Source organism: Acomys russatus, chromosome 8 (assembly GCF_903995435.1).
Source record: "Acomys russatus chromosome 8, mAcoRus1.1, whole genome shotgun sequence".
In the NCBI taxonomy this organism is placed as follows: Eukaryota; Metazoa; Chordata; class Mammalia; order Rodentia; family Muridae; genus Acomys; species Acomys russatus.
Genome location: NC_067144.1, coordinates 20,075,042 through 20,102,913, shown reverse-complemented (window position 1 = coordinate 20,102,913; position 27,872 = coordinate 20,075,042). Strand labels below are relative to the sequence as shown.

The 27,872-nt window shown below is 45.9% G+C and overlaps 2 protein-coding genes across 2 annotated transcripts in view; one reads left to right on the top strand and one right to left on the bottom strand.

The window, feature by feature from the left end:
• Nucleotides 1–17,556, bottom strand: part of Hspbap1 (HSPB1 associated protein 1) — a 44,098-nt gene extending 26,542 nt beyond the window's left edge. Inside the window, exons 1-2 of the mRNA XM_051149867.1 lie at nucleotides 17,404–17,556; nucleotides 1,878–2,063 (exon numbers count right to left, since the gene is read on the bottom strand). Coding sequence (XP_051005824.1) covers nucleotides 1,878–2,063; nucleotides 17,404–17,467 — 250 coding nt within the window. The 5' untranslated portion in view covers nucleotides 17,468–17,556. The remainder of the gene's footprint in view (nucleotides 1–1,877; nucleotides 2,064–17,403) is intronic.
• Nucleotides 17,557–18,497: 941 nt separating this feature from the next.
• The window catches only part of Slc49a4 (solute carrier family 49 member 4), a 70,708-nt gene continuing 61,333 nt past the window's right edge, over nucleotides 18,498–27,872 (top strand). Inside the window, exon 1 of the mRNA XM_051149866.1 lies at nucleotides 18,498–19,042. Within this exon, the coding sequence (XP_051005823.1) occupies nucleotides 18,697–19,042 (346 nt within the window). The 5' untranslated portion in view covers nucleotides 18,498–18,696. The remainder of the gene's footprint in view (nucleotides 19,043–27,872) is intronic.

Sequence of the window (27,872 nt, the reverse complement as noted above, 5' to 3'; positions counted from 1 at the left end):
TCAGGTAAAGAATTTTCCAGTAGTAGCATTGTGCTGGTGCTTAAAAATTCAGACTCTGAAGCATTTCAGGTTAGAGGCGTTCAATTTATACTCCTTTACAGATGAACCTTGAAAGCAGTCTATGTGAAAGAAACCGGACACGGGCCAACTCTTCTGTGCCTCCATTATTATGACATCCTGAATGGCTACATGGAAGTAAGCTGGTGTTGCTGGGGCATCAGCCTTCATCATGGGATAATGAACTCATTCAGGAACTACAGAGTAGGCTGTACAGTCTGTGAAAATGCTAACCACTGTTGGCCTGGATACCTTTGAATGGTTAAATGCTACACTTTATGTTATAAGAATTTTATTTCAATTGTTGAAAAAGGACTAAACTACCTTTACTAAAAACTCAAGAGTGGGTTCTCACAACTGCAGAGAGACTTTGGAAAAACTCCTCTTAGACTTAAGTATGAAAAACAGTCTTGCCACCCTAGGAGGGAGATAAGCAGATTAGGGCACAGTTAGGTGACCCACTCTCAGCAAATGTTCACTAGTTCCCAGCGGCACTGTGGTGTCCGGGTCTAAGCAGGGATGAAGACACCATGCTTTGTAGTTCTCTTCAAGTCAGTAATAGACACATCTGTGACAGATTTGTTGCATAGAATCAAAAAGGAAAACATGTAACCTGATTTTAAGTTATTGCACTGGTCTTGCATTTCACTTAAAAATAACTAAGCAATCAAGTCCGTGGTTAGAATGAGACGTAATTCTGTTCTGTCTCGGGAGTCCAAAATGGCTCTAGACACCAAAAGCAAACTGCCGGATATATCCTACAAGGCCAGGACAGGAGAAAAGAGCTGGGAGCTGCTGGAAGGAACCTGGGAAATGTTCTTGTCCTCTTAGGCTATTAATAGATCTGTATAGACTACTTTTCTGCAATGCTCGCTGAGTTTCTATAGGACCAGTTACTTATACTGAAATGCAGATCCCAGCTAGGGATATCTTTAGGTTAGAAACATACTCTTTCTGTCCTTTATAATAAGGACTTTTCAGAGAGAATGATAATCACTTTATCTGATAAGAGGGCAAAAGTGTCAAAAATTTCAAAATGATCTGGAAAAAAAAATGGCAAATAGGCAAGTCATATATTAATACTAAAGAAAGCAAAACAACAACAGAAATAAAAACAAAACAGTGCAGCGCATCATGTGGCTATAGCCCCAACTATACAGGATGACAATGGGCGGAGGTGAAGACCAGCCTGGGCAGCACGGCCAGGCTTTGTTTGTTTGTTTTTAATGCAGGAGCAGAGGTGTAGTTCAGTGATACCTTGCGTACATACAAACACACAGAAACAAAACACACATTTCACACATATGAGATACAGTAAAGGTCTAGCAGACTATTAAGAGATGAAATTATAACCAAGACTAAGTGCTGTAGGCAGCCTGAAGCCGCACACGTTGATTGTGCTCCAGCTGAGCCACAGGGGAAGGGACTATGGTGCTATATTGTGGCTGTTAGTGCATTATCACATTGTAGCTCTGTATTATTAGTGTATTTTTCAGTGGACTGGGGCACAAGTTCAGTGGACTGGGGCTCATTAACATATTTATTGTCGACCATGCTCGATCAGCCACAATAACGTCTAGCAAGATGTTGAATACACGAATGTGCAGATCTGCATTTTGTGTGGGTGTTTAAACCCAACGGTTTGAACAAGGGGGAACAAACCTGTCTGAGGTCAAACTATCTTCCCATACTTTCCTGTAACATTTTCCTGTCAGTGCAGTGAGTGGTCAAAAGGCATAAAGGACTGCCTAGACCTGGGGTGAGCCCTGCTGAGAACATGGGGTGCTACTGAGGAGGGGCCGCCGTGGTGATCGCCTTACCTGTGTCTGTGCTTCTCAGGCCCATTCGGAACCGTATCTGCTTGCCCCGCAAGACCTCAGAGAGGTGCTCTGCAGTCCAGTGTCGCGCTGGCCAATCAAAAACCATGTTACAGAAGACTGCAGGCTGCTGCAAAGACATTACAATTTCTTTGGCTTTCTCTGGCGTGAAAGGTTTGACTCGCTCACCTAGGGAGAGAGAAGAATGGGACGTTAGGGGACAGTGGCAGAGAACTGTGTAGCTACTTCCTGCAGGATGAGGAGAGAACGGCTAATGCTGCTTCTGTTCTGGCAAGTCTTCCCATACAACTGCAGTGCACTCTCACTGCTTAGATAAATATTTGGCCTCAAAGGCCTGAATTCTTGCTTTTTGTTTTTTGGGGGTGGGGGTGCAGGGCCTCATGCTGGAGTCCAGGATGGCCTGCAACTCACAGAGTAGCTCAGGCTGGCCTAGAACTCACGGAGATCCCTTGCCCCAGCCTTCCAAACTGCAGGCGTGAGGCACAACGGCCGCCAGCATAATTCTTCAACTCTTCTTTTAAGTGATTTATTTTCATATTAAAATTTAAATGTTGATAAATATTTATAGTCTTCAATGCTAATAGTAAAGTTTAGTTTTTCAAAAGGCTTTCTAACTACTTAAAATTAAAAACAATGAAATTTTGGGGACGTGACAGTTCTTAAAAAGAAAGTTAAGTAAAAACTGCTGATGAGAGAGAACTCCTTTAGAACAGGCAGAGTTTCTGGAATCTTCAGTGACTGTGCTTGCTACATGACACACTTAAACCAAACAGGCACAGCCACAGCGATCAGTCAGGAAAGTGGAGACTACTTTCTTTTTCTTTTGGTTTTTTTGAGACAGGGTGTCTCTGTGTAGCCTTAGCTATGTCAGACTTGCTTTGTAGACCAGGCTGGCCTCGAATTCACAGAGATCCACCTGCCTCTGTCTCCTGAGTACTGGGAGGCGACTGCTTTCTATTGCAGCTTCTAAACTAACAGACACAGCTGGGATGGTGGCACAAGACTGTAATCCCAGCATTTGGGAGCAGAGGCAAGAGGACCAGGAGGGTGAGGCCAGGCTGGGCTGCATGCTACGTTCCAGGCCAGCCTGACTATACATGAAATAGCAACTCATGGTCACCCTTGGTTTTAGTACACTTGTGAACAGTTAAGAGATACCAAATTATGATGCACTGAGCACTCAGATTTCACAGAATTATAACCCTAGCACTCTGGAGGTGAGCAGGAGAATCCTAAGTTCAAGGCCATCCTTGGCTACATAGAGTGTTTGAAGCCAGCCTGGGCTATGAGTCTCCATCTCAAAACAGTATAACTTTAATTTTGGAATGGACATTCTATTACTCTCATATTCATATTCTGTCTGTCTGTCTGTCTCCCTCTCTCTCCCTCTGTTTTTCAAGGCAGGGTCTCTCTGTGTATCCTCAGCTGTCCTGGACTAGCTTTGTAGACCAGGCTGGCCTTGACCTCAGAGATCCTCCTGCCTCTGCCTCCCTAAGAGCGAGGATTACAGGCAGGCACCACTGTTCCCGGCTCTATTCTCTCATTTATTCTATCTTCCCTCTTCATCCTGCTGGCTGGCTTAGGGTTACTATTGCTGTAACAAAACACTGACCAAAAAGCAAGTTAGGGAGGAAAGGGTTAATTCAGTTTACACGTCCACAGCACTGTCCATCCTTGAAGGAAGTCACAACAAGAACTCATACAGGGCAGGACCCTAGAGGCAGGAGCTGATGCAGAGGCCATGGAGGGGTGCTGCTTACTGGTTTGCTCCCCACAGCTTCCTCAGCCTGCTTTCTTATAGAACCCAGAACCATCAGCCAGGGATGGCACCACCCCCACAATGGGATGGGCCCTCCTCCATCAATCTCTAATTAAGAAAATGCCCTACAGGTAGATCTTATGGAGGCTTCCTCCTTTCATATAACTTTAGTTTGTCTGTGAAGTTGACACTAGTCAGCACCCACCCACTCCGTCACCCATGCATCCATCCACCCACTCCATCATCCATCCATCCCCTCTCTCCTTCCCAGGGCATTTTACATGGCAGACAACCATCCCACCAGGGAGTAACTGTTCCAGCAGGGAAGTTTCTGTTTAGAGACATGCAAGTGTGGACAGTTAGGGCAGCTTCCCACTCTTGGCTCTGATGCTCAGACGTTGTATTTGTGATGCTCAAAATCTCTGATGAAGAATCCCAATTCCTTTGCCACCCAACCTCCTAAGCTAATAGAGAGGAGTTAGGAAGGGCACAGAACAACTTTCGTAATCTGTGTCTGTCCCAAAGTAAGGCTCCCTCTCCCCCTTCCTTCTCCTCCTCATTTTTAAGGTGATCTTTCTACATCATCCGTGCTGTCCTAGAGCTCTTACTATGTAGACCAGGCTGGCCTTGAGGTCACACAGATCCTCCTGTAAGGCTCATTTTTATTTATTTATTTATTTATTTATTTATTATTTTTTTGGTTTTTCAAGACAGGGTTTCTCTGTGTAGCCTTGGCCATCCTGGACTCACTTTGTAGACCAGGCTGGTCTCGAATTCACAGCGATCTGCCTGCCTCTGCCTCCCGAGTGCTGGGATTAAAGGCGTGCGCCACCACGTCCGGCAAGGCTCATTTTTAAAGACAGTCAAAACTGCTCCTTCCCAGGGAGGCCTACACCCTGGGATCTGTCTCCAAGCTGAGGTCTCAGCAGCTGACACCTAAGCACCCTGACCTCTGCCAGGGATGAAAACAGTGTGGGTGTTCAGAGGAAAGGCCGAAGAGTTGGGACCAGGAATAAATGTTTCTGCCTTTACTTTCAGTTGCCCTTCAGGGCAGTTGGATGGGTGTGGAAATGCTATTCAGAAAGTTGATTTTAAGTTAGGTTCTTTATCACAAGCAACATTCAATGCTTTAAATGAGCAAAGCTATAGGCAACAGTCAATCCACCCACTACCAATACCTGCCCAACCCTTCAATTGTGTCCAGTTGCCTTAAAAAGGGTACTGTTGATAGAACAGTCCCCCCTGGGGCTACCAGCTAGACTGTCACCATGACAGGCAGGACACTCAAATAACACTCCATGTCAAGAACATTCCATTCCCTAGTGCAACTAAAGCCACAACTGCTTCAGTTTTAAACAAAACTTGCTCTGGGTCCAGGAGACTGTACTTCGACCATGAGGAGCCTTCGTGAACTCTATGTGCCCCCACCTGTCCTGCAGCACGCCTCACTCAGGACAGGAGAGTAGGGCCTTCCCAAGCAATAAACTTGTCATTAGTGCATTATGTGGCATCTGTGGGTGGTATAGTCCACATCACAGCACAGCCCAGCAAGTCACATTTTTTAAAAAAAGTATATTTTTGAAGTGCTGGAGAGATGGCTCAGTGGTAAGAGTGCCTGATGCATTGGAATGAGAATCTGAGCTCAGATCCCAATAAGAAGTTAGGTGTGGCCACCTGTGTGAGCGTGCATGCGGTAGCCTGGGTCCAGGTTCACTGAGCTGTCTCATTTGTCTTGGATGATGAAGGCGGAGAGGCGGCAAGCAAGACATGTTTATCCTCCTCTGGTCTCCACCCACATGTACACCCCACCACTGCCACCAATAGTGTACTTTTAAGGTTTTGTTAGATTGTTATAGAAAAGGTGAAATTTCTTTTCCACTCTACGGGTCTTTGGTTAGAAATGACATGGTAAGTTACCATGAGAAAAGCATTCAGATTTTATCTAGTACACTTTGCATGTGCCTAGGAGCTCTCAGAGGAAAAAAGGACTCAGCGCCCGATGCTCATACAGCAGGTAGGACAGAGAAGTGAGCTATGAAAATGGGACTAGAAAAAGGAGTCCGGGCTAGGGCGGTGTTAAAAAAAAAAGTGACCGAAAGGTAACAGGGACGGAACAAGTTTGCTATCCAGCCTTCTCAGTGTTGACTGCCACCTCCGGTTGCAAGAATGACTTCCTTTTTCCTCCCTTTCCTTTAGTACAGGAAGATACCTTTCCAGCAGGAGTCTTACTTGCTGGTTTTAGGAAGAAAAAGGAAAGTCAAGGTCCTTTCCTGTACCTGCTATTTTCCAAATGCTTTTAACTCCAAGCAACCAATACGCCAAAGTGGCATTTTTTGATCACCACAAAAAAAAAAAAAAAAAAAAAGGTATATAATAGAGGTGTATATCAGGGTGGACTGGTTGCCTAGCAAGAGGAAGACCCTGGGCTCAGTGCTCAACATTTGAAAGGAAGGTCCCATCACTCAGGAGACACATGCAGGTACAGCTCCAGGCTGGCCGAGGCTGCACAGGGAGACCCTTCTTAAACAGCAGCAGCAGCAACAACAACAACGAAATGATATACTTACACTCTATGCTTACGTGCACTAATGAAGCCAAAGCCGCAAAGAACTGTCCACATCTTAATAACTCAAAGCCTAGAAATTACTCTAACCAAATAAATCAAATGCTTCATATAGATGCATATATATATTATATATAACATACAAATAGATGCAAATTGATACCACACTACGGCAGATAAAAGTGTAGATGCCTAATGTTCCTCAAATACTTACCAAATTACGGCACAGCAGCCACACAGCATACTGTATACACCATAACCCAAAGTAAGAGCTGCATAGAGAAGTATAGAAGTGTGAGCTGACCCACAGTTATTACTAAAGCCAGGCAGGAACGTGATGTTCTAAACAACAGCAGGTGGCAATGAGGAAGGCAGTGATGGAGGAGCTAGGGCAGCAGGAACGCTATCAACGAGCACTTCAAGCAGAGGGGTGGGCTGGGAGGACAGTGCAGCCAGAAGGCAGACTGAGGCCTCTGCCATAAAGAGAAGTCATATGCGGCCATTGTTTTGTTGGGGAGATAAAAAATGTGGCTTTGAACACCATCATCATAATAGCATATATTTACAGTGCCCATCTGCTCTTCTAAGAAGCCTATAAAACAGAGACAATATTTTATTTCCATTGTCAACAGATAAAATAGAAACTCAGATGTAAATGAACTTTCCAATGACAAATAGACTGTTCAGGTCTGATTGCAAGCCTAGAGAAGGCTGAAAACTTGAGAGGCAGAGGTCGGGAAGAAGGGAGAAAGAGGGAGAGAGGGCGGGAGGGAAGGAGGGAGGGAGGGAGGGATGGAAGGAGGGAGAGAGAGAGAGGGAGAGAGAATGAATATGTCCTATCTTTCTTTCTATCTCTGTGATAAATACTGTGTCCAAAAGCCACTTGGGGAGGAAAGGGTTTATTTTGCTTCCACAGTCCCTCATTGCGGGAAGTCAGGGCTAGAACTCAGGACAGAAACCTGGAAGAAGGAATGGAAGTACAGGCCACAGAGGAATGCTGCTGCTCACTGGCTTGCTCCGTTTGCTGGGTTTGCTTTCTTAATGCAGTGCAGGACCTCCTGGCCAGGGGCGGCTTCACCCACAGCGGGCTAGGCCCTCCCACATTATCACTACTCAAGAAAATGCCTCACAGACTTGTCTACAGGCCAATCTAACAAAGGCCTTTTGTCACCTGAGGCTCCCTTTTTTCTGATGATGACCTCAGTTTGTGTCACGCTGACAAAACTCTGGTCAGCATAGAGACTAGGACCTGAAAAGATACAGATCTAGGAAATCTCAAGACCCACTCGCAGGTAACAGTCCACACATATTTGGGGGGCAGGGAATGGGAGTATGCTATGCCTGCAATAGAGACTACCCAATATCTATTCTCCAATTGCTGAAGTTTTAATTATCCTTTTCAGTTCTGGGTATTGAACTCAGGCCCCAGTGCTTGCTGGGTAAACACTCCACCACTGAGTTACAGCCCCCACCCGCCTTCTTATCAACAGAACTCTGCATGAGGATCATGGTTAAACAATTCTCAGATTCCTTTGCAGGCAGGGGTGACAAAGAATCATACCTGTGTGTGTGAACATACACATGTGTGTTCACATTTATTTACGTATTGCATAGATCCTGATTTAGTATTTTGACCCTTGTTCTCCTCCCCTCCTTTAACCTGTTTTGCCTGGAAAACAGACTTGACAGCCGAGATGAGAAACAAAAGACAATTGCACAATCTGCCAAAAGAATGCAAGATGTTCACCTCTGTGCCACTCCACCAGCAAGCAAACTTCTAGCCCCCCCCCCTTTTTTTTTGGTATGACAGTTATCCTTTATAGTCAAGACTCCACTGCTGGCCATAGCTCATAGCTGGAGGGACACCTTGCTGCTTCAGGCAAGGACACTTTCAGAGACAGCTTTACTCTCCTGTTGTAACACTTTGTGGCTCAGACTGGACACATCACGGCTGGTCTGACTCACCTTAGCAATTCTCAGTTCTAATGTGGTAAAACATTCACCCTTTGACCTTTACATTTCTAGAACCTTAAAGGGCAGAGACAATGAGATGTACTGGTGCTTCCAGGGTAGGGCTGGCTTACTACTCCCTTTCTCTCAAACCACACTTTGGAACGCCCCACAAACACATCACACTTGGATGATACAGCCAGCTCCTCTTCTCCAAATACATACTCAGACATAACTAACACAAGAACACTGTTTTGACAAAATAGTTTCAAGGAAATTTACATGTTGGATTCTTTTTAAATGCCTTTATTGCTATGGTCTAAATCTCAGATACCCCAGAGATGACTTAATGGAACACCACCCAAAGCAAACTCCGCTGAGAAAGCATCTGGTCTGGTGACTGGTATACATAACAGTAATTTGCCAAATGAATGAAAAGTGCTATTAAATGCGCGTTTAAAAAAAAAAAAAAAGCAATCAGATGGTTACCATAAAAGAAAACTAGCGGATATTACAGAATTTCGGGCCTACAATGAAATAAACAATCAGTTGGCTGTGAGATAAAACTCATTTAGCTTCTGATTGTTTAATCAACAATGAACTGGACCATTAAACTAGCAAGTTTAAGTCTTAAGACTTCCTTTAGAGAAGAGTGTAAGGCTACAGTGATTAACTAAATAGCCTAGGGATAGACCCAGTCATTACATGCCAAGAATATCTGCAAAGAGCTGCAGAGATTCTGAAGTAACCTCAACAGCCTCTAAAGGATAAATGTAATTGAGCCCAAACCTGCAAGCAGGGCTTTCTAACTAGAGGGCTTAGAACCTGCAGGGAAGAAACAGGTTACCAATCGGGAAGTGGTCCAATCGCCTAATTGCCCTTCAAATGTAGCTGTTGTGTAATTCATATTTGGGGGTGGGGGGCTTTTCCATTCACCCGCTGTAGCTCCCAAATAAGTAATTACTATTTTAATTATTAATAAACTTTAAACTCAATAACTGGGCAGATATCCATTTATACTAATCCACTAAGCTAGTCTGGCTACTTCCGAGCCACATGCCTCAAGTTACTTGCCAAAATGGCCGTGATTGGGCTATTTCTGGTCCATCAGGTCAGTTCCTCATGGTGGTAGTGTCCTCTCTCTTTTTCTTTTTCCCCCCCTTTGTGGTCCCTACCTGAGACCCCAGGACCTCCTCGCTATCTCCCCTGCCCACAATTGGCTGTCCAGCTTCTTTATTAACCAATCAAAGATAACTGAGGAGCAAAGTTTACACACCTCCATCAGAGTGTGATAATGCCCTCATCCAGACTGCAACCAGATCTCAGGCCCAGAACTCAGCATTTGTACACACAGAGCCCCCGACCAACCCCTAACACACAGCATAGTCAATAAAACAACAGAAAATAAGCCCAGCATATTTAGTCTATTTATTGCAGTCTCGTTAGTATTGATTCTTCAGGGACAGTTGAAATGTCATAAAAGAGTGAAATGCGCCAGGCGGGCGTAGTGGCACACGCCTTTAATCCCAGAACCCGAGAGGCAGAGGCAGGCAGGCGGATCACTAAGTTTGAGGCTAGCCTGGTCTACAAAGTGAGTCTAGGACTGCCAAGGCTACACAGAGAAACAGTCTCAGGGGCCGGGGGGGCGACGGGGGAGTGAAATGCTCTTTTCAGTAATTAATAAGAAAAAAAAAATCACACAGAGCGTATGATACTTTGAAACCGAATGTCTCGGTTATGTCTTTAGTAATTAATATCTGTTTTGGATTTGCATCTAAAACTTAGAATAAGGTGAGAATAAAGAACATTTACCAGATTTCCAGAAGGCCCTCCAAATACTGATAAAAAATAACAAAAATCCTGAAATTAAAAATGATTTCTCTCTCATATTAGAAAATACAAATAGAAAATTATAAAGAATAAAAAAATGTGCAGAAGGTGTCATAAAAGTTACACTATAGAACTCTCCAGAGTAACACAACAAGATTTGTTTTTGTTTTTTCAAGACAAGGCTTCTCTGTGTAGCCTTGGCTGTCCCGGACTCACTTTGTAGACCAGGCTGGCCTCAAATTCAGAGATATGTCTGCCTCTGCCTATGTAGTGCTGGGATTAAAGGCGTGCACCACCATGCCCGGCTAACACAACAAGATTTAACCAAATCAAACCAAACCAAACCAAAAACCCCTGGCATTGGGAGACTTCTGAACTACATACATGTACGGCAGTCTCTTCAATCTGACAACTATTACACATGTGTGTTAAGTTTAAACCATTAGAACGGGAGCTATTAGGACAAAAAGCAATTACCATGTAAGCCAGGTCTAAACATTCAGAGAGCCACATCTAACCAAACGAGTGACTCGGGGCTGTGCACAGTGGACACGTGCCTGTAATCCCTGCACTCAGGAAAGAAAGAGTGATGACGGGAATTCTCTAAACACCTGGGCTACACAGTGAGTCCCTGTCTAAAACAGAAGCAAACAAAGTGCTGTATTAGCACTAAGGAGCAGAGAAGAAACTTGTACAAAGACTTTTTTTTTTTTTTCATTTTGTATGTATTACTTTGAAATGTCAATAAAAACTAAGAAAGTTCTCCTGAAAAGGTAACTTAGTGCTTGAACAGTTGGCCAGGTATGCAAGTCCCCAGAAACATCCCAGCCCAGAGCCACAGAGGCGGGGACTACCCTGAGCGAGCTGGCTAACCTGACTCACTCACACAGCAAGTAGGGACTCATGGAGGAAGAAGCCCCGCAAAATTTCAGACCTCCACCTCTACACCAGCGTGCACACATGTGCTCACAGAAGCGAATAAACGAATGTACACACACACACATAAGCCCCCAAAACTGGCCCAAAATGGAAACTTACAAATTCAAAAGTAATACTGGTTTTTCAACTTAAAACAAGGAAAAGTAAATCTGCATTATAAATCAGGCTGACACACTAGAAAGAATGGAATCTCAAATACGAATCCTGGTTCCAAATGCTTCATAGTACCTTCAAAATCTCCCCTAAAATATTCTGAGCTAACTCCAGATGCTTCTAAGCAGATTTTCTACACCTGAAAGCAAACTAGTTATTCTGTTTTTCTTCTTATTATTATTGTTATTATTATTATTATTGACAGTCAATGGTAAAACCTGGAACATATCTTTGCACCCCTGCATCCAGCAGCACTGTCCTAACAGCTAATGGTGGGAGGCGCTCTGATGTCCACTACTGAGTGTTATTCAGCCTGAAAAATGAAAGGCATCCTAACATGCAGGCTGCAAAGTGGTACTACGTGTTGAAGGCAGCCAGCCTTATAAAGCTTTGGACTAATGCTCCATTGAGCACAACATGAACATTTCCAGGCTCGTGCTCTCCTTACTGGCCTTTCCTGCACCGGGCCAGCTCACCCAGTTAGCTGTGTTCTAACTTACCCCCGGCCCCCTCGAGCAACCATTCCAAGCCTGACTCTCAGCGCCCCTGAGTCGTCTGCACATCCTCGTTTCTGTGGTACTGTGCTGTTGTTCTGAGAAGCCCCAAACCCATGACTTCCCCCCTCACCACCTCAACATTTATGTTTTCACTCTGCTTTTTCTATGGACTCAACAGGAAATTTCCTTCTTTTCTCCTGCACTCTGTGACCACCTCCACTCTTATAAAAACCAGTCTCTGCAGTCCCCAGCCCTCTGCCCTGGGCTCTTTAGTCTTCCCACTGTCACTTCGTCACCTCTTCCACTTATTCCCATATCCAAACTATATTAAACTTCAAGAAGTTACTCCACAAAGCATGGACAAATCTGTTTTGTCGTAGTGTCTTAGTTGGGGTTACTACTGCTGAGGTGAAACACCATTCCCAACGGCATGCTGGGAAGGAGTTTGGCTTACACTTCCACATCACAGTCCATCACTGAAGGAAGTCAGGACAGGAACTCAAGCAGGGCAGGAACCTGGAGGCAGGAGCGGATGCAGAGGCCACGGAGGGGTGTTCCTCCTGGCTTGCTCCCCATAGCTTGCTCAGCCTGCTTCCTTGTAGAACCCAGGACCACCAGCCCAGGGATGGCACCACCCACAAAGGTCTGTGCCCTCCCCCATCAATCACTAATTAAGAAACTGCCTTACAGCAGGGTCTTCTGGAGGAATTTCCTCAGTTCAGGTTCCCTCCTTCCAGATGACTCTAGCTTGTGTGTCTAGCCAGACAGGTAGTTCCTTCTCCTTTCGGTTTCCAAAGCTCTGGATGTGTACATTCATATCCTGACTAATGTCATCCTGCCCTGTGAGCATAATTTCCACCATAACCCCCTCCCCAAAAATCTACGCCCCTTGCTCCCAAAGCTGGTAACATTTAAAGCTGTTTTAAGGTAAGGTTGTCTTCTGCCACACTGTACACAGAAGTCTCTATTTATGACGAATACCAAATGTTTCCTGATTTCAAAATGGTGATAAGTTAAAACAACAACAAAAACAACTTTCTAGGGCGTCCATGGCATTCATCTTCATACTAAATATACTTGCCTTTCTGCTTGCGTTTATGTGATATTCACATTCTTTTTTATTATTATTAGTTTTTTCGAGATAGGGTTTCTCTGTGTAGCTTTGGCTCTCTTGGACTCACTTTGTAGACCAGGCTGTCCTGGAACTCACGGAGATCTGCCTGCCTCTGCCTCCCAGAGGGCTGGGAGGACAAGCATGCGCCACCATGCTCAGCTATACGTGCATTCTTTAAAAAAAAAAAAAAATCGTTTGTTCCCTTTGGCTTTGTCTAATCGAAGGCAAAGCCCTCTCTTAAGGAAGGATTTTGCCTACTTTATAATATAAGTGTATGTCATCCTTAATTAATGTTTCTGGAGGTGACAGTTTAAAATGAGGTCCAAAGTTCTAAAAAGAGAATTTGCTATGAAGTTGAAGGCTATCTGCAAAAATGTGTGTACAGGCTACATTTTTCTTTTTTATTTTAATTTAATTTTTTAATTAATTTATTCAGATTACATCTGAATTGTTATCCCCTTGCTTTCACCCTATTCCCCTCCCCTAGGTCTGTGACAGAAGGGGACATCCTCCCCCACCATATATGGTCACAGCTTATCAAATTCAGAGGGTCCCAGGCTACATTTTTCTATGAGGCAGGTCCATATTTCCATCAGTTTATCTTATTTTATTTTTTATTTTTTTGTTTTTTTGAGACAGGATTTCTCTGAGTATCCTTGGCTGTCCTGGATTCACTTTGTAGACCAGGCTGGCCTCGAACCCACAGCGAGCCACCTGCCTCTGCCTCCCGAGTGCTGGGATCAAAGGTGTGCGCCACTACGCCCCGCCTTCCATCAGTTTTTTTTTTTTTTTTTTTTTTTTTTTTTTACTCCTACTTATAACTTCAGACTAAGGACCCAGTTATCAATAACCCAGCAATTCTACTTTTAGATCGATACCTCTATGAAAACTAAAAGCATGTCCACATACATACAAACACACACACACACACACACACACACACACAAATGCTAACAGGTGTGCTGTCTACTAATAATGTTTGTTACTAATTTGTTAAAAGTAGAAATAATTCCAACACCCACCAATTGGTGAATGGATAAACAAAATGCAGTAGATCAACACGCCTGCATACGTCAGCATGTATGATACCTTGAACGCGTTATGGGAAAGAAGCCAGACACTAAACACCACACATACCACATGACTCCTCTTAAAGGAAATGTCCAGAATAAGAAAACTACGGACATGGCGATGAGAGGTTACCTGGAGCCAGGACAAAAGGGAAATAGGGAGTGGCTGCTGATGTTACTGGGTTACTTTGCGGAATAATGATGATTTGGAATGACAGGAACACACAGTCGGACAGTCTAGGGAACACACTAAAACCCATTCCTTACACATTTTAAAACAGTGGGTTTTAGCCGGGCGTGGTGGCGCACGCCTTTAATCCCAGCACTCGGGAGGCAGAGGCAGGCGGATTGTTGTGAGTTCGAGGCCAGCCTGGTCTACAAAGTGAGTCCAGGATGGCCAAGGCTACACAGAGAAACCCTGTCTCGAAAAACCAAAAAAAAAAAAAAAAAAAAAAAACAAAACAGTGGGTTTTATGGTATGTGAATGCTGCAAAAATAAGCAAATTAATGCCTCCTCTTGCTTGGCTGTATGCTTGATACGTTCTTTCCCATCCCACTCTCATACCTACATGCCATCTATTTGGATGAAAACCCAACCTTGCTCCCAACAGTCTTAAGCAGTAAGGGAGAAGGGTCTCTAAAAAAAAAAACCTGCCAAGTTGCTCACATACGTTGCAGTGAGAACAAAGGCTTGGGTTAAAAGAAACGTTAAAGGTTAACATGGCCTGGTCTAAGGGATTGAGGAACACAAACAGGAGCACCTGTAGCTGGCAATGTGAGGCATGACTATCCTTTTTTACACTCTTGCTTCTAAAGCAGCTAGTTGTAACAGAGTAAATTGGTAGTGAGGGTGTCTTCTAACAAGACGCCCCCACCTGTTCAGCAGAGACCTCCAGATTACTCCACAAACAAGGAGTTTACTGAGAACAATTGCAGCTACCTCAGAAGGGCGTAACACCAGCAAGAAACCAACAGCTAACAAGCAGTCAGGTGGATCACTAACGCCAAAATCAAACATAACCCGGGTAGGGGGTGTGGGGGGGGGGCACTTCAACCACCCCTGAGTGGGCAGTGCTGAACAGTGTGATCACCTCCCTGGGTAGGCCAGAGGGCATGTGTAGGCTCTCCATGGGTTCAGCCCATGATAGTCCCAAAATCCAACCAATTTCAATAGCGATTACCCCAGCCTTTGTCCAGTCATGGCCACGGCCCTAGGAAAAAAAAAAAAACGAACTCAACAGCGTGTCCTCTCTAGAAAACAACTCCCACCCTCCCTTTTCCTCAGTTTCTCACTTTTCTATATTTTTTTCCCCTAATAAAGCGTGCTTCCACTTTGCACACACTCTGAGAAGAGTCTGTGACTTGAATCTTCACTGGCATCGGACAACGAATTCAGAGTCACTGTCTCAGGTCGACTTCTGGTGTCTGCAGAGTGTCCAGGACTTTAGGACCCCGGGTCATGTAAAAAGGGGCTGAAATAGGTTCCACTGGACTCAAAACCCTGCACACCAATTTATACCTCATTTTTCAGGCTGGAAAATAAACATCTCCAATTCCTTTCCTCACTTCAGCCAGTACCTAAGGCCAACACTTTCTTTTCCGCTGTTTCTGGTGCTGGGAATTGAACCTAGGGCCTTGAATAAACAAACAAGACAAGCTCTCCACCACTGGCCTATACCCTCAGTCCCTGCACATGCTGTTAGCAATTAAAAAAAAAAGGCTCTCAGTTCTTAGATAAGCAAGTATGAAAGACAAGTTATAATGACAGAATTAGGATGCTGTGTTATAAAACATCTAATGGTGGGGGAAATCACAGAGAATGTTCCAGACCAGTTGGTTGTAGCAAGGTCTCAGGTGCTTACACACTTTACCTGAAGAATAAGATGGCTGGGTACATGAAAGGTAGGGGGAAGGGGAAAGATACTGATTAGAACAGGAAACAGCCCCCCAAATGGACATGTGGGGTTGAGTGACATTGAAAAGTTTACACAGCAAAAGAAACTATTAGCAGAGTGAACAAACAACCTTCAGAAAGGGTGAAAGTCTTTTCCACAGCTGGGCTGTAGTGGCCCACACTTTTAGTCCCAGTACTCGGGAGGCAGAGGCAGGTGGATCTCTGAGTTTGAGGCCAGCCTGGGCTACAGAGCAAGTTTCAGAACAGCCAGGGCTACAGAGAGAAATCCTGTCTCGAAAAGCCAAAAAATAGTTTCCAGCTGTACTTCAGACCAGAGGTTAATATCTAGACTACATTAGAACTGCAAAATTATACATACACACACACCACCACCAAAACTGTCCAATGAACTGAGGAACGGACAATGCTCACAGGAAAAAAAAAAAAAAAAGGGCCCATTAATATTTTATAAAGCATATTTAGCCATTAGAGAAATGCAAATTAAAACCACTGAGAGTTCATCTCACCCCAGTCAGAATGGCTATTATCAGGAAAACAAAGGACAATATATATTACCAAGACTGTAGGGAAGGCAAGAATGCTTATTCACTACTGATATGGGGGCCCACGGAGGCAGCTGCTTGAAAATTAGCGTGGAGGCTCTCAAAATACTAAAACAGGACTACAAAATGATCCTGCTGTGCCACTCCTGTACACAGAGGACTCTATCCTACTACAAGGTTGGTCACACACCCACGTTCAATGCTGCTCTACTCACAACGGCAAGGAAAGGAAATCAGCCTTCCCGTCCATGAACACGTGGCTATCTATAAAAGCTGGGCTTAGTCTCGGCACTTGGGAGGCAGAGGCAGGCAGATCCACTGTGAGTTCCAGGCCAACACACACAAACACACACACACACCCTTAGAGGATTTTTTCTTTCTTCTGAGACAGAGAAAGAAACCAAGTGGATGGGTTGAAATTATAATAAACACAGATTTTAACAATGTTGGAGACGGAAGGGTGCAAACTATGGAGATGAGGCTGGGAGCTGCGTGAAAGCAGTACGATGTAAGGAGGGGGGGTCAACCAAGGTCAAGTATGCATGAAAATGCCATAAGAAAGCATGTTACATTTTTATGGCTAATTAAACAGTTTAATTTAACTAAAGGACCAACAAACTTAAGAGCTGCTGCTTAGAGACATCAACAGACCCCAATCAAAGGTTTGTGCAGGCCATGGTCTGAACCTTGGATTTTAGTCTGGATTCTAAGTACAATACACGTTATTAAAGAATTTTTACGTAAGGAAGTGTCCCTTTTGCTGCTGAGTAGAGTGAAGAGATAAGAGAGGCATAAAATAGGATACGAGCCACCTATCTGGTAAGTCCGTCGAACTCCCCCAGAGACCTACCTAAAAAGCTATGGTTGCATGCATCTGTAATCTCAAGCACATTATCAGGGAGACGAAAAGCCGAGACAGGACAGCCACCGCAATGCTCCCTCACTGGCCAGCTAGCCTGGAGAACTCAGAGCAACTTCTTCCTCCCACAGTTGTCCTCTGCCCTCCACAGCGGCATTCGTCCCCTTAAAGAAAACTGCATGGCTCAATGTAAGAAGTTACATCCACTAAAACAAGTCACTTTCTCCATGGCCTAACACACGTGAGAGACTTGGGATGGAACTGACTCCCGTCGGCACCACAGAGGAGGCAATCCGGGCTCCCTGACCCGCACCTACCTTCCTCTCCAACAGCTATCTCGGCCACAGGCCCGGGCTCGCTTCCCTCGCAGTCGGCTGCCATAGTTACCGCACCACGGACGGAGCTGGCGTGGAATCACAGGTACCTTCGGGATCTGCCGCCTCCACACAGGAAGAATCCTCCGCCTACACCGGAACCGGCGCTTCCACGGTCACGTGACGGCGCGGGGCGTGGCCACGCCAGTTTGTTTTGCTCTTTGGTTGCTGAAAGGTGCCGAGCACGTGGTCTGGGCCGGGGTAGCTCTTTCTTCAACCCTTAGCTCCCTTTACTGTTTCTCCTCCTCTAGTCCGATCTTCCATTTCCACCCTGGCTTTCCCTCGCTCAACGGGACTTGCGACTTTAGTGGACCCCCGAGCTGGCTTGCCTGCTTCTCCACCTCGCTGGTCCCTTTAGCATCAGAGTCACCCAAGCTAGTTAGTTTTCGTGGCTGCCTGGGAGTGTGAACCTCAGGCAGTGTCCCTTGAAGGCGTTCCCTGTGACTCATTTTCCGAGCCAGATATGGCAAATTGCTCGACTGCAGTTTTCAAGGACACAGGCACCTGTCGGGGTTCTGGGTTAGTACTTTAGGACAAATAAATGCATCCCCTAGCTTTTGCCACTTATTTAGTCTGGTTAACGTCATCAAGAGGTAAATCACTGTCTTCCAGTTTTAACGTAATCCATGTTGCTTACCCTTTTGCGTGACAAAATGGACCGAAAGACTCATACGTATGAATGAATATTGGTTCGTTTATATTCTCTCTGGATACGTAAGCCACACATAAAACCAAGTGGTTTTCCTGACACAATTCCCCTGAGACCTTACTACACCTCAATAGCCCGCCCTCTATAATTTCTGCAGCTAGAACCCCAATAAAAACAAAAGTAAGCCTAATATAGAAGCAAGCGTCGGGATAAGTGACCTGAGGTCAGCGAGTTGTTTAGTAGGCACGTGATGTAAACTTGGGCACTTCCTCCAGCAACCCTCCAGAGACTAGCTCTGCCTTCTCCTCTCCGGCTTCCCGGCCGGCCGGGCTCCTCCACCCTTTCCATTCCTAGGGTCTCCTGTGCCACCCCAGCTCCTCTCCAGGGCGTTCCTGCTCTCCCAGCCAGCAGGGTGGACCCGGCCTCGCCTCCTCCCTTCGGGCTCGGGCGGCGCAGGCGCAGCAGAGGCAGCCGGGAGGCCGAGGACCAGAGCTCCGGCTCCGGCTCCCGCTCCACCCGCCCAGCCAGCTCCCGGCTGGTCTGCGGCCACCGGGACGCGTCGGGCAGGGCCGGCGGGCGGCGTCGCCATGGGCTCTGGCTGGAGCAGCGAGGAGGAAGAGGAGCGGCAGCCGCTGCTGGGACCGGGGCTCGGGCCTGCGCCCGGGGCTGCGCGCAGGGGACGGGAGGCGGCGGCCGTGCTGCCCGCGGCCGGCCCGGGCCCCGGGAGGGTGTACGGGCGCCGCTGGCTGGTGCTGCTGCTCTTCTCGCTGCTCGCCTTCGCACAGGGCCTGGTCTGGAACACCTGGGGCCCCATCCAGAACTCGGCGCGCCAGGCCTTTGGCTTCTCGGGCTGGGACATCGCGCTGCTGGTACTGTGGGGGCCCATCGGCTTCTTGCCCTGCTTCGCGTTCATGTGGCTGCTGGATAAGAGAGGTAAGGGGTCCCGGATGCCTGCGGGTATGTCCCTTCTCTGGGAGCCGGCTTGTGCCAAGATCCGGGCCTGTCTGTGCCTCCCTGGGCTTGGTCTAGGGGTTGTGTGAGGTGACCCAGTGTCGCTGGCATCTCATTCCTAACTCGGGAACCCTCTGTCCCTAAAGCGACAAATAACGAGGATGTTTTCCAAGTATTGGGTTTTTGTTTGTTTGTTTGTTTGTTTTTGTTTTTGTTACGCCCTTTATGCCATACTAGAGATTTAGGTAACCATCACATGTTGAAGGCTTTTCATATTCATCAGCGCGACCAAGTGGAATTGCTGGGAATGTTTTTTGACACCTGACAAAAGTGACTCATACTTTGATTTCAAAGGAATTTGGGGTGCTGAGGGTGAAAGATCAGAAAAGAGACCGGTGATGCCCAGTTGTAAGGAAGTTATGAGCTGGCGTGGTGACTCCAGCCTTGGAAGCACTATTGGGAAACTCAGGTGTTGACGCTTGGGTTTCTGGAAGGCCGATAGATCCCCAGGTTCAAATGAGCATGTTGCCCAGGTGACTTTTCAATTGCAATTTACTACTCTCAGATAAAGATCCCAGTTGCACGAAGGCTCTCTTTTGTTGAGGACTTCAGGCACCTCACTTTGCCAATTGCCAGTGTGGTTCTGTGAGGTGGGGAGAAGGCCAGGGCGACAAGAGTCAGGATGTTGAGTTATCCCTCTGGAGTGTGAGTAAACAAACCCCCAGGAGGCTGGTGTGCAAGAGTTAGACTTATTAGGCATGTATTCGGATAATGGTTGGAAACTGCTTCATGTAGTTTTTGTTCAGCCTTTTGTGAGTTTGATACAGTGGATTCTTCAGTTAGTTTTGGATTCTTTCCTTACTTAGTATACAGCTCTGTTAACAAAAGGCCACAAGCTTATACAACGAAAGACATTTATTTGTAACCTTTCTGGACACTGGGAAGTCCAAGAGGAAAGGCTAAGAAGAAGACTTATTTGGTGAGCATCATCCATACACACAGCTCTTGTGATCTCTCACAGGAAATGGCCAGGGATCTCACTGAGGTCTCTTTTATAAAGGCATTAACTCAATTTGTACAGACCCCGCACTCACAACCTGTTTCATTCCCAAAGTCCCCAACCTCTACGTCCAGGCACTTAGCTGAGAGTAGGATTTCAATAGAGGAGACTGATCTGACACAGACAATCCCGGGAAAGCAAGAGTGGAACACAGGTTGCTATGGAGTTGTGATTGTCTGGTGCAACACTTCACTCAGACTGTTCCTTACCAAAAGAACAGAATCCGGCTGTGCTCCCTCCTTCTCTCATCCTGATGATACAGGGATCCCCACGGAAGAGGCCGCAAAACTGAGACTAAGTAAGTTCATGATCATCATATGGGATGACTGCTCCAAGAGAGGACTGGTCTAAGCACAGAAGTGTAGTGTCCAAGGCAAAGTTAGTCCCGAGGACTGATTTTGTTGTTGTTGTTTGAGACAGGGTTTCTCTGTGTAGCCCTGGCTATCCTGAAACTTGTTCTTTTTGTTGTTGTTGTTTGTTTTGTTTTTCGAGACAGGGTTTCTCTGTGTATTCTTAGCAGTCCTGGACTCGCTTTGTAGACCAGGCTAGCCTCGAACTCACAGAGATCCACCTGCCTCTGCCTCCCGAGTGCTGGGCTTAAAGGTGTGCGTGCCACTTTCTACCTGGAGAGCATTGATGATTTTTTTTTTTTTTTAAAGGTCATTTGGCAAACTTGGATGACTGAGTTGTGGGACTAGAATCATAATGCAACTTAAGATAAGCTCCAAAAAATTAAACGGGAGGCAGAGTAGAATACGTGAAGATCAAGTGAAAGAACAGTAGACTTAATGTGTATAGTTCAAGGACCAACTGCAATGTAACTGCAGGTTGAAGCATCTGCCAGCACTATGAGATGTGTGTGTAGTCGGGGAAGGGAGTAACTGGTGTAGCAAGCGGGTCAAGGAAGAGCAGGCAGGTGGGCAGAGAGTTCAAAAAAAGCACTAGAATAAGGTAGAAAAGACCCCTTGTTAGATACGGATTTATTTAGTGATTTACTCGAAGCACTGGTTGTGCTGCCTGCCTGCCAGGCATGGCTCCACTAACTACGTGAAATAGAGTGAGAGGCCTGGGGAAAGAGCGGAAGCAATGGGCCGTTCTCATGACAACCCGCTGAGGGCCTCGATGGCTTCCACTCTAGCCGCCTGCTCATCCCACTCTATGGTTTGTGAGTGTACCGGGAGACTACAGATTGGGCCTGGGTTTGAAGCATTTCAGGGGCTGTCCCGGCTTCTGTCCACCCGTGGCATCCTCATTGGGTGGAAGATTCCTGCAGCACACGCAGGGGCTGGGGCTGGGGGTGAGGGGTGGCTTCAGGTTGCCTCTAAACTGAATTTTATTCGGATTCATCAATGTTTTCACTGTTGATTTGATTTTTGTTGTTGTTTGTTTGTTTCCTATCTAAAGATTCATTCTAGTTCCTTCAAATCTGGAAATTCCATAGTCATTTCTTTAACAGTTGGCCACCTTAAGAGTCATTAACAAGCAACAACGAAGGAGTTGAGGAGATGGTTCAGTGGGTAGGAGTACTTGCTGTGAATGCCGGTAGAACTGAGTTCAAATCCCCAAGCACCCATGTAAAAGCCAAGCACGCCCTCCATTACACAAGGATCCCCTGAGCTCCAGTGAGCTTAAGATGCAGCGAAAGACTGTCTTAAAAAGTAAGGCGGAAAGTGATAGAGGAACACGCCCAATATACTTCTGTGGCTAGCACATGCACCTGCACACACAGATGTGCACACACAGATGTGCTCACACCACAAGCACACTAAAAAAATAAATAAATAAAGCAAGCTTAATCATAGCCTTATTCATTTTCCTAACTTGTGATTGGTGAGTGAGAACCCCTCCATTCTACACAACACAATGAGTTAATCCCCTGGGAACACTGAGTTTTCTGGGTATAAACAAGAACACAGACAGAGAAAACCCGACTGCTAACACTGACTGCTTGTTCCTGGCTACAATTTTTTTGTAAATGTTAAAGCAGAGACTTCCTTATGATAGTGATTTGTTAGAAACCTCCTGTTCATGGAAGACTGGTCTGTCTTGTGATTTATCCACTTCCTTAAAGTTTTAATTTAACTTTAGCATGAGTGACTCTTTTAGGCGGGTTAGTTTTTATGTCAGCTTGTTACAAGCTGGGGTCATTGGGATGGGAAAAAAAATCCTTCTAGAGAAGATGTTTTCATAGATTTGGCCTGTATACAAGCCTGTGGTACATTTTCTTTCTTTCTTTTTATTTATTTATTTATTTATTTATTGGTTTTTCGAGATGGGGTTTCTCTGTGTAGCCTTAGCTGTCCTGGACTTGCTTTGTAGACCAGGCTGGCCTCGAACTCACAGTGATCTGCCTGCCTCTCCCTCCCGAATGCTGGGATTAAAGGCGTGCACCACTCTGCCCGGCGCATTTTCTTTCTTAAAAATGTGTGTGTGTGTGTGTGTGTGTGTGTGTGTGTGTGTGTACTTATATATAGATAGATGTAGTGTGTGTGTGTGTGCGCGCGCGCGCATGTGCATGTTCTCTGGCACTGGAGTTACAGGCAGTTTTGAAGTGCCTGCTGTGGGTACAGGGACTCAAACTCAGGTCCTCTACAAGAACAATCTGTGTTCTTCATTGCTGAGCCATCTCTCCAGCCCCAGCAGTGCATTTTCTTGATTGATGATTGATGTGGGAGGGTCTAACTCACTGCAGACAGTGACACCGTTGGGCTGGCGGTCCTGGGTGCAATCAGAAAGTCTGAGCAAGCCATGGGAAGCCGGCCAGTAAGCAGATGTCCTCCAGGTCGGCTTCAGTTCTTGCCTCCGGGTTCTTGTCTGAGTTCCTGCCCTGACTTCCCTCAGTGATGGAGTGTGACCTGAGACTTTTCCTCTCCAAGTTGCTTTTGGTGATGGCGTTTTAACTAAGACAAACTGCTTTGGTTTGTTCTGGTCTGTTAGGTTATAATGTAGGAACTCAGTCCCAAAAATAATATTCTTTTTTCTTCTTCTTCTTCTTCTTCTCCTTCTCCTCGTTTCTCTCTCTCTTCCCCCCCCCCCTTTACTTTTCAAGACAGTGTTTCTCTGTGTAACAGAACCCTGGGCTATCCTGGACTCACTTTGTAGACCAGGCTGGCCTCGAATGCACAGAGATCTGCCTGCCTCTGCATCGTAAGTGCTGGGATTTAAGGAATAATTTTTGGCTCAAGAGAACAAAATGCCATTTTGTAGTTTCTTTTTATTGATTTATTTTTATTTCATGTACATTGGTGTTTTGCCTGCCTGTTTGGCTGTGTGAGGGTGTTGGATCCCCTGGAACTGGAGTTACAGACAGTTGTGAGCTGCCATGTAAGTGCTGGGAATTGAACTTGGATCCTCTCGAAGAACAGCCAGTGCTCTTAACCTGAGCCATCTCTCCAGCCCCGTCTTATAGTTTCTTGCTTTTGTGTCACAGAATGCTGGTTTTACCCTGTATATCACGAGTGCATCTATCTGCCGTGGCTGTCTACATTAGAAGCTACCATTCCTTTCAGAAAATAAGTTGCTTTGGGGGAATGTTTCATAGTTCCTATAACTGTATGGTAAATTTAATTTTGTATTTTCCATTATTTGAAGCAATAAAAAAATGAATTTAAGGTCTTTCCCTTGGACTGGGGAGTGAGCAATAGAATTCAGATCCCCAGCATGCACACAGTACACACATATAATGGTCCCCCCCAAAGTTTTCTCTTTTGAGACTAGTTCTCCTTTTTAGTGGGAGCAGTTAAGACACTTTCATAATGCTGGTGTCCCAATTGCACCCCCACACAGCAAGTTCTCTTTTTCAGTGGCTTGCTCACTTGGAGATGTGTAGCACAGAAGCCCTGTTATCTTCCTAAAACAGGGGTGGTACCTTTCCACCCCTTTCCAGTCACCATCAGGGGAACCCCAGGACCTGTTAATGAGATAGGAGGAGTGCCAAGCGGGTGCACCCTAGAAAGCAAGCCTAGGAGAGATTAAGGTGATAGCAATATGTTATTAAGCGAGTTGGGACCAGACACTCCCGGGGTCTGCATCTAGTGAGAGGCCTGAGAAGCAAAGGCGACAAGCAGCAGTGCTTTGGAGAAAAAGTACACACACGCAGTAAAGGAGAAAGGGTGTGTGCACTGTGGCTTGATCCAGTGTGTTCTAGTGTGTGTAAACTGCCCCACAGGTATTTGAGTAGCACCTGAAGGAAGAGGAAGCCTGGAGGGTCCATGCAGGGCAAGAATGTCTGGAGAAGGACAATGGCAATGGCAAAGATCCTTGTTTGTCATATCCCAGAAAGAGCTGTGAGGCTAGAGGAGCGCCAGTGAGGGGAGCTGTAGCCAGAGATGAGGTCACCGGGGGTGGGGTTGGGGTTGGCGGGGGGGTGGGTGGGTGGGGGGAGGCTGGGTCAGGCTGGGCCTCTTCAACCACTAGTAAAAACATTGGCTCTTAGGAGTGAGCTATGCCCTGAGGCTTTGGACAGAGGAGTAAAGCCGACTCTGCTGCTGTGCTGATTATGAACACAGGAGCAGGAAGGCATCTTAGCCTAGTAGAAAAGCCCAGATGGAGACTGAGCCAGTGCTGGCTTCTAACCCCGGGGTAGCCGTGGAAGCTTTGGGAAGGTTAGACTGGACATGCATGTTGGGAGTAGACTCGCTAGTACAGTTGATGAGTTGGATGTAGCATGTGAAGGAAAAGGCTAACGCATCTCTTAACTTTCTGGTCACAGGGAGAGTAGAACTTTGATCTCCTGGGATGTTTAAGGTTGTGGAAGGGAGGCCAGGAGTAGTGAGTGAGTGACCATGCCTTTAATCCCCATGGGGGTGGGGGGTTGGGAAATGGGGGGGGGGGAACTGGGTCAAGCTGATCTCTGTGAGTTTGAGGCTAGCCTTATCTACATAGTGATTTCCAGGCCAGCCAGTGCTACCTTATAGTGAGGACTTCACACACACACACACACACACACACACACACACACACACACACTATGAAAGAAACAATTTAAGGCAAATGGTGTGGAAGTTGAGGATTTGAGATGGCTCTTAGATACTCATGAAGATAGATTAAACTCTCATTAGGTATATAAATAATGGAGTTCAGTGATGAGGCCCGAGGGATAGTGTAGGAACTGTCAGCTGCGATGGGATTTAAAGCCTCAGGGCTACGTTTAGCTATCTGTGGAGAGAGGTGGAGATTGAGGCCAGGACTGAACCAGGGACATCCCAGTATTCAGAAATCGAGGAAAGAAGAATGAACTCACAAGTGAGGACAGAATAGAGCCTGAAAGAATGCCCCATTGGAGTAGTAGGGTGAGGTAAGATTAAAATGGGAAAGAAGAGTTGGAGACCATAAATGTAGACACTTCTTTTGAGAAGGCATACCATAAAGGGCAAAGAGGATTTGAACAAGAGCTAGAGGGAATGTAGCCACTAAGAACTTTTTTTTTTAAATTTTATTTTAAGTAAAAGAACGTAAAGCATATTTCAGTAATGCAGTGGTCTTATGGATATGTGAGGAAGGGGGAAATTGCTGCTGGAAGGAGAAAGTGGAATTGATGTAACTACTGCTGTAGACGCATGCTGGGAGGTAGTCCTCGCAGCGTAGGTAGACCAGTTGGCCTTAGGAGCATTGCCAACTAATTCTTATTAGTAACAGAAGACAAGATGTATTGATCAAGTAGATGCAGGTGATAGGTGGTGGTAGCTCATGGGGTTATTTTGCTTTTATGTCTCAGAAAATCGGTAACAAAATTATCACTTGATGAATGGGGATAAGGGAACAGGTATTGGAGATATGATAACTTAAGAAACTTAGTTTCCAGGGAACTACAGAGCACATCAGTTAGAGTTGGTAGTGGGGTCGTTTCAGCATTGAAGGCCTGTTTCAAAATGACTGATTATCTGAGGTGGGATGACTGTGTAGTTGTATGTTTTCCCCCACCTTGTCCTGACAGATGTGTTCAGGCCAGAGTAGAAGTCAATGTGTACGCATGTGTGTGCGTGTGTGCGCGCGCACGTGTTGGGGGGGGAATAGGACCCCAAAATTTCAAGCCAAGAATAAAGGGTCATGTTGAGATCAATATAAAAAGGGACAATGGAATATAAATTGAGTTGGGATAAAAGCAAGCATCCTTAGATAAGAAACGAAAAGGCCTTGAACTCAGAGATCTGCCCGCCTCTGCCTTTCCTAGTGCTGGGATTAAAGGTGTGCACCACCACACCCAGCTTATGAAAAATTTCTTGTCACAGTTGTTTAGTGTATGAGAGGGGATGCCTCGGAAAGAGAGGTCATAATTAAAAAGTCAGATGCTTGTAGTTCAGATTATGTCACGGGTGTAATTTTGCTTTTTTTTTTTTTTTTTTTTTTTTTTTTGGTTTTTCGAGACAGGGTTTCTCTGTGTAGCCTTGGCTGTCCTGGACTCACTTTGTAGACCAGGCTGGCCTCCAACTCACAGCGATCCGCCTGCCTCTGCCTCCCGAGTGCTGGGATTAAAGGCGTGCGCCACCACGCCCGGCTGTAATTTTGCTTTTTAAAAAAAAAAAAAAAAAAAGGCAGAATATAACCAAGAGAGTAAATGGATGTTTTAGGGTTTCTATTGCTGTGATGAAACATCATGGTGAAAGCAATTTGGGGAGGAAAGGGTTATTTGGTTTATATATCACAAGTCTTTTGAGGGACACAAGGCAGGGCCTCAAAGAGGGCAGGAACCTGGAGGCAGGAGCCGATGCAGAAGCCATGGAGGAGTGCTGCTTCATGGCTTGCTCAGGCTGCTTTCTTATAGAGCCTAGGACCACCAGCCCAGGGGTGACCCCACCCACAATGGGATGGGCCCTCTTACACTGATCACTAATCATAAAAATACCCTACAGGCCTGTAGTCAGACTTTGTGACACAGCTTCTCAGTTGAGGTTCCTTCCTACTGTATGATGATCTTGCATCCTGTTGAGCTAAAACTAGCACGTTGGTAGTGATAGATTGGAGGGCATGGCCATGAATAAGAGGTCAGAACCGAGAGGCCAAGATGAAGGCATTATTTAGCCAATATTGAAAGGATTTGAGAAAGGAGTGTTGTGTTGAGTAATCATGGGTCAAGTATCTTCAGACATGGAGGACAGCTGAAGTGGAGAGCAGGAACATAGTGGTCTGGAAACCATCACAAGGAGGAATAGTAGATAGTATAGTAGATCAAAGCTGCTTTGGCCATTGTGTTGTTCAGCTGAGAGATGCCCCCATAGGCTCAGGCATTTGAGCATTTGGTCCCCAGCTGGAGGCGCTGTTTGTCAAGGTTGAGGGCCCTTGCAGCCTTGTTGTAGGAAGTACATCACCGAGGGTGGGCTTGGAAAATTTAAAGCCTCACCCAACTTCCAGTTCACTTTCTGCTTCATGTTTTTGGTTCGAGTTGTGATCTCTCTGCTTCCTGTTCCTGCCACTGCGCCTGCTGCTTGCTGCTGTGCCTCCCCAACATGATGGACTCTTAGCCCCCCCAGGACTGTTAGACCAAATAAACTCTTCCTTTTGTAAGGCACTTCTAGTCCCTGTGTTTTATCACAGCAGCAGAAGGTAACTAGGACAGAGGTTCGTATCAGGCTGCTACTGGGAAGAGCCTGACCATGTTGTTTTCTGGAGGAATGTGGAAGACTTTGGGACTTTGGACTAGAAAAGTGTTTGAATGAGCAATGGGGCCCAATGGGCTGCCCCTGTAGGAGCCTGAAAGGCAGCAGTAGTGAGAGCAAAGGTGACTATAGAGGTCCAGCTCAAGAACTTTCCAGA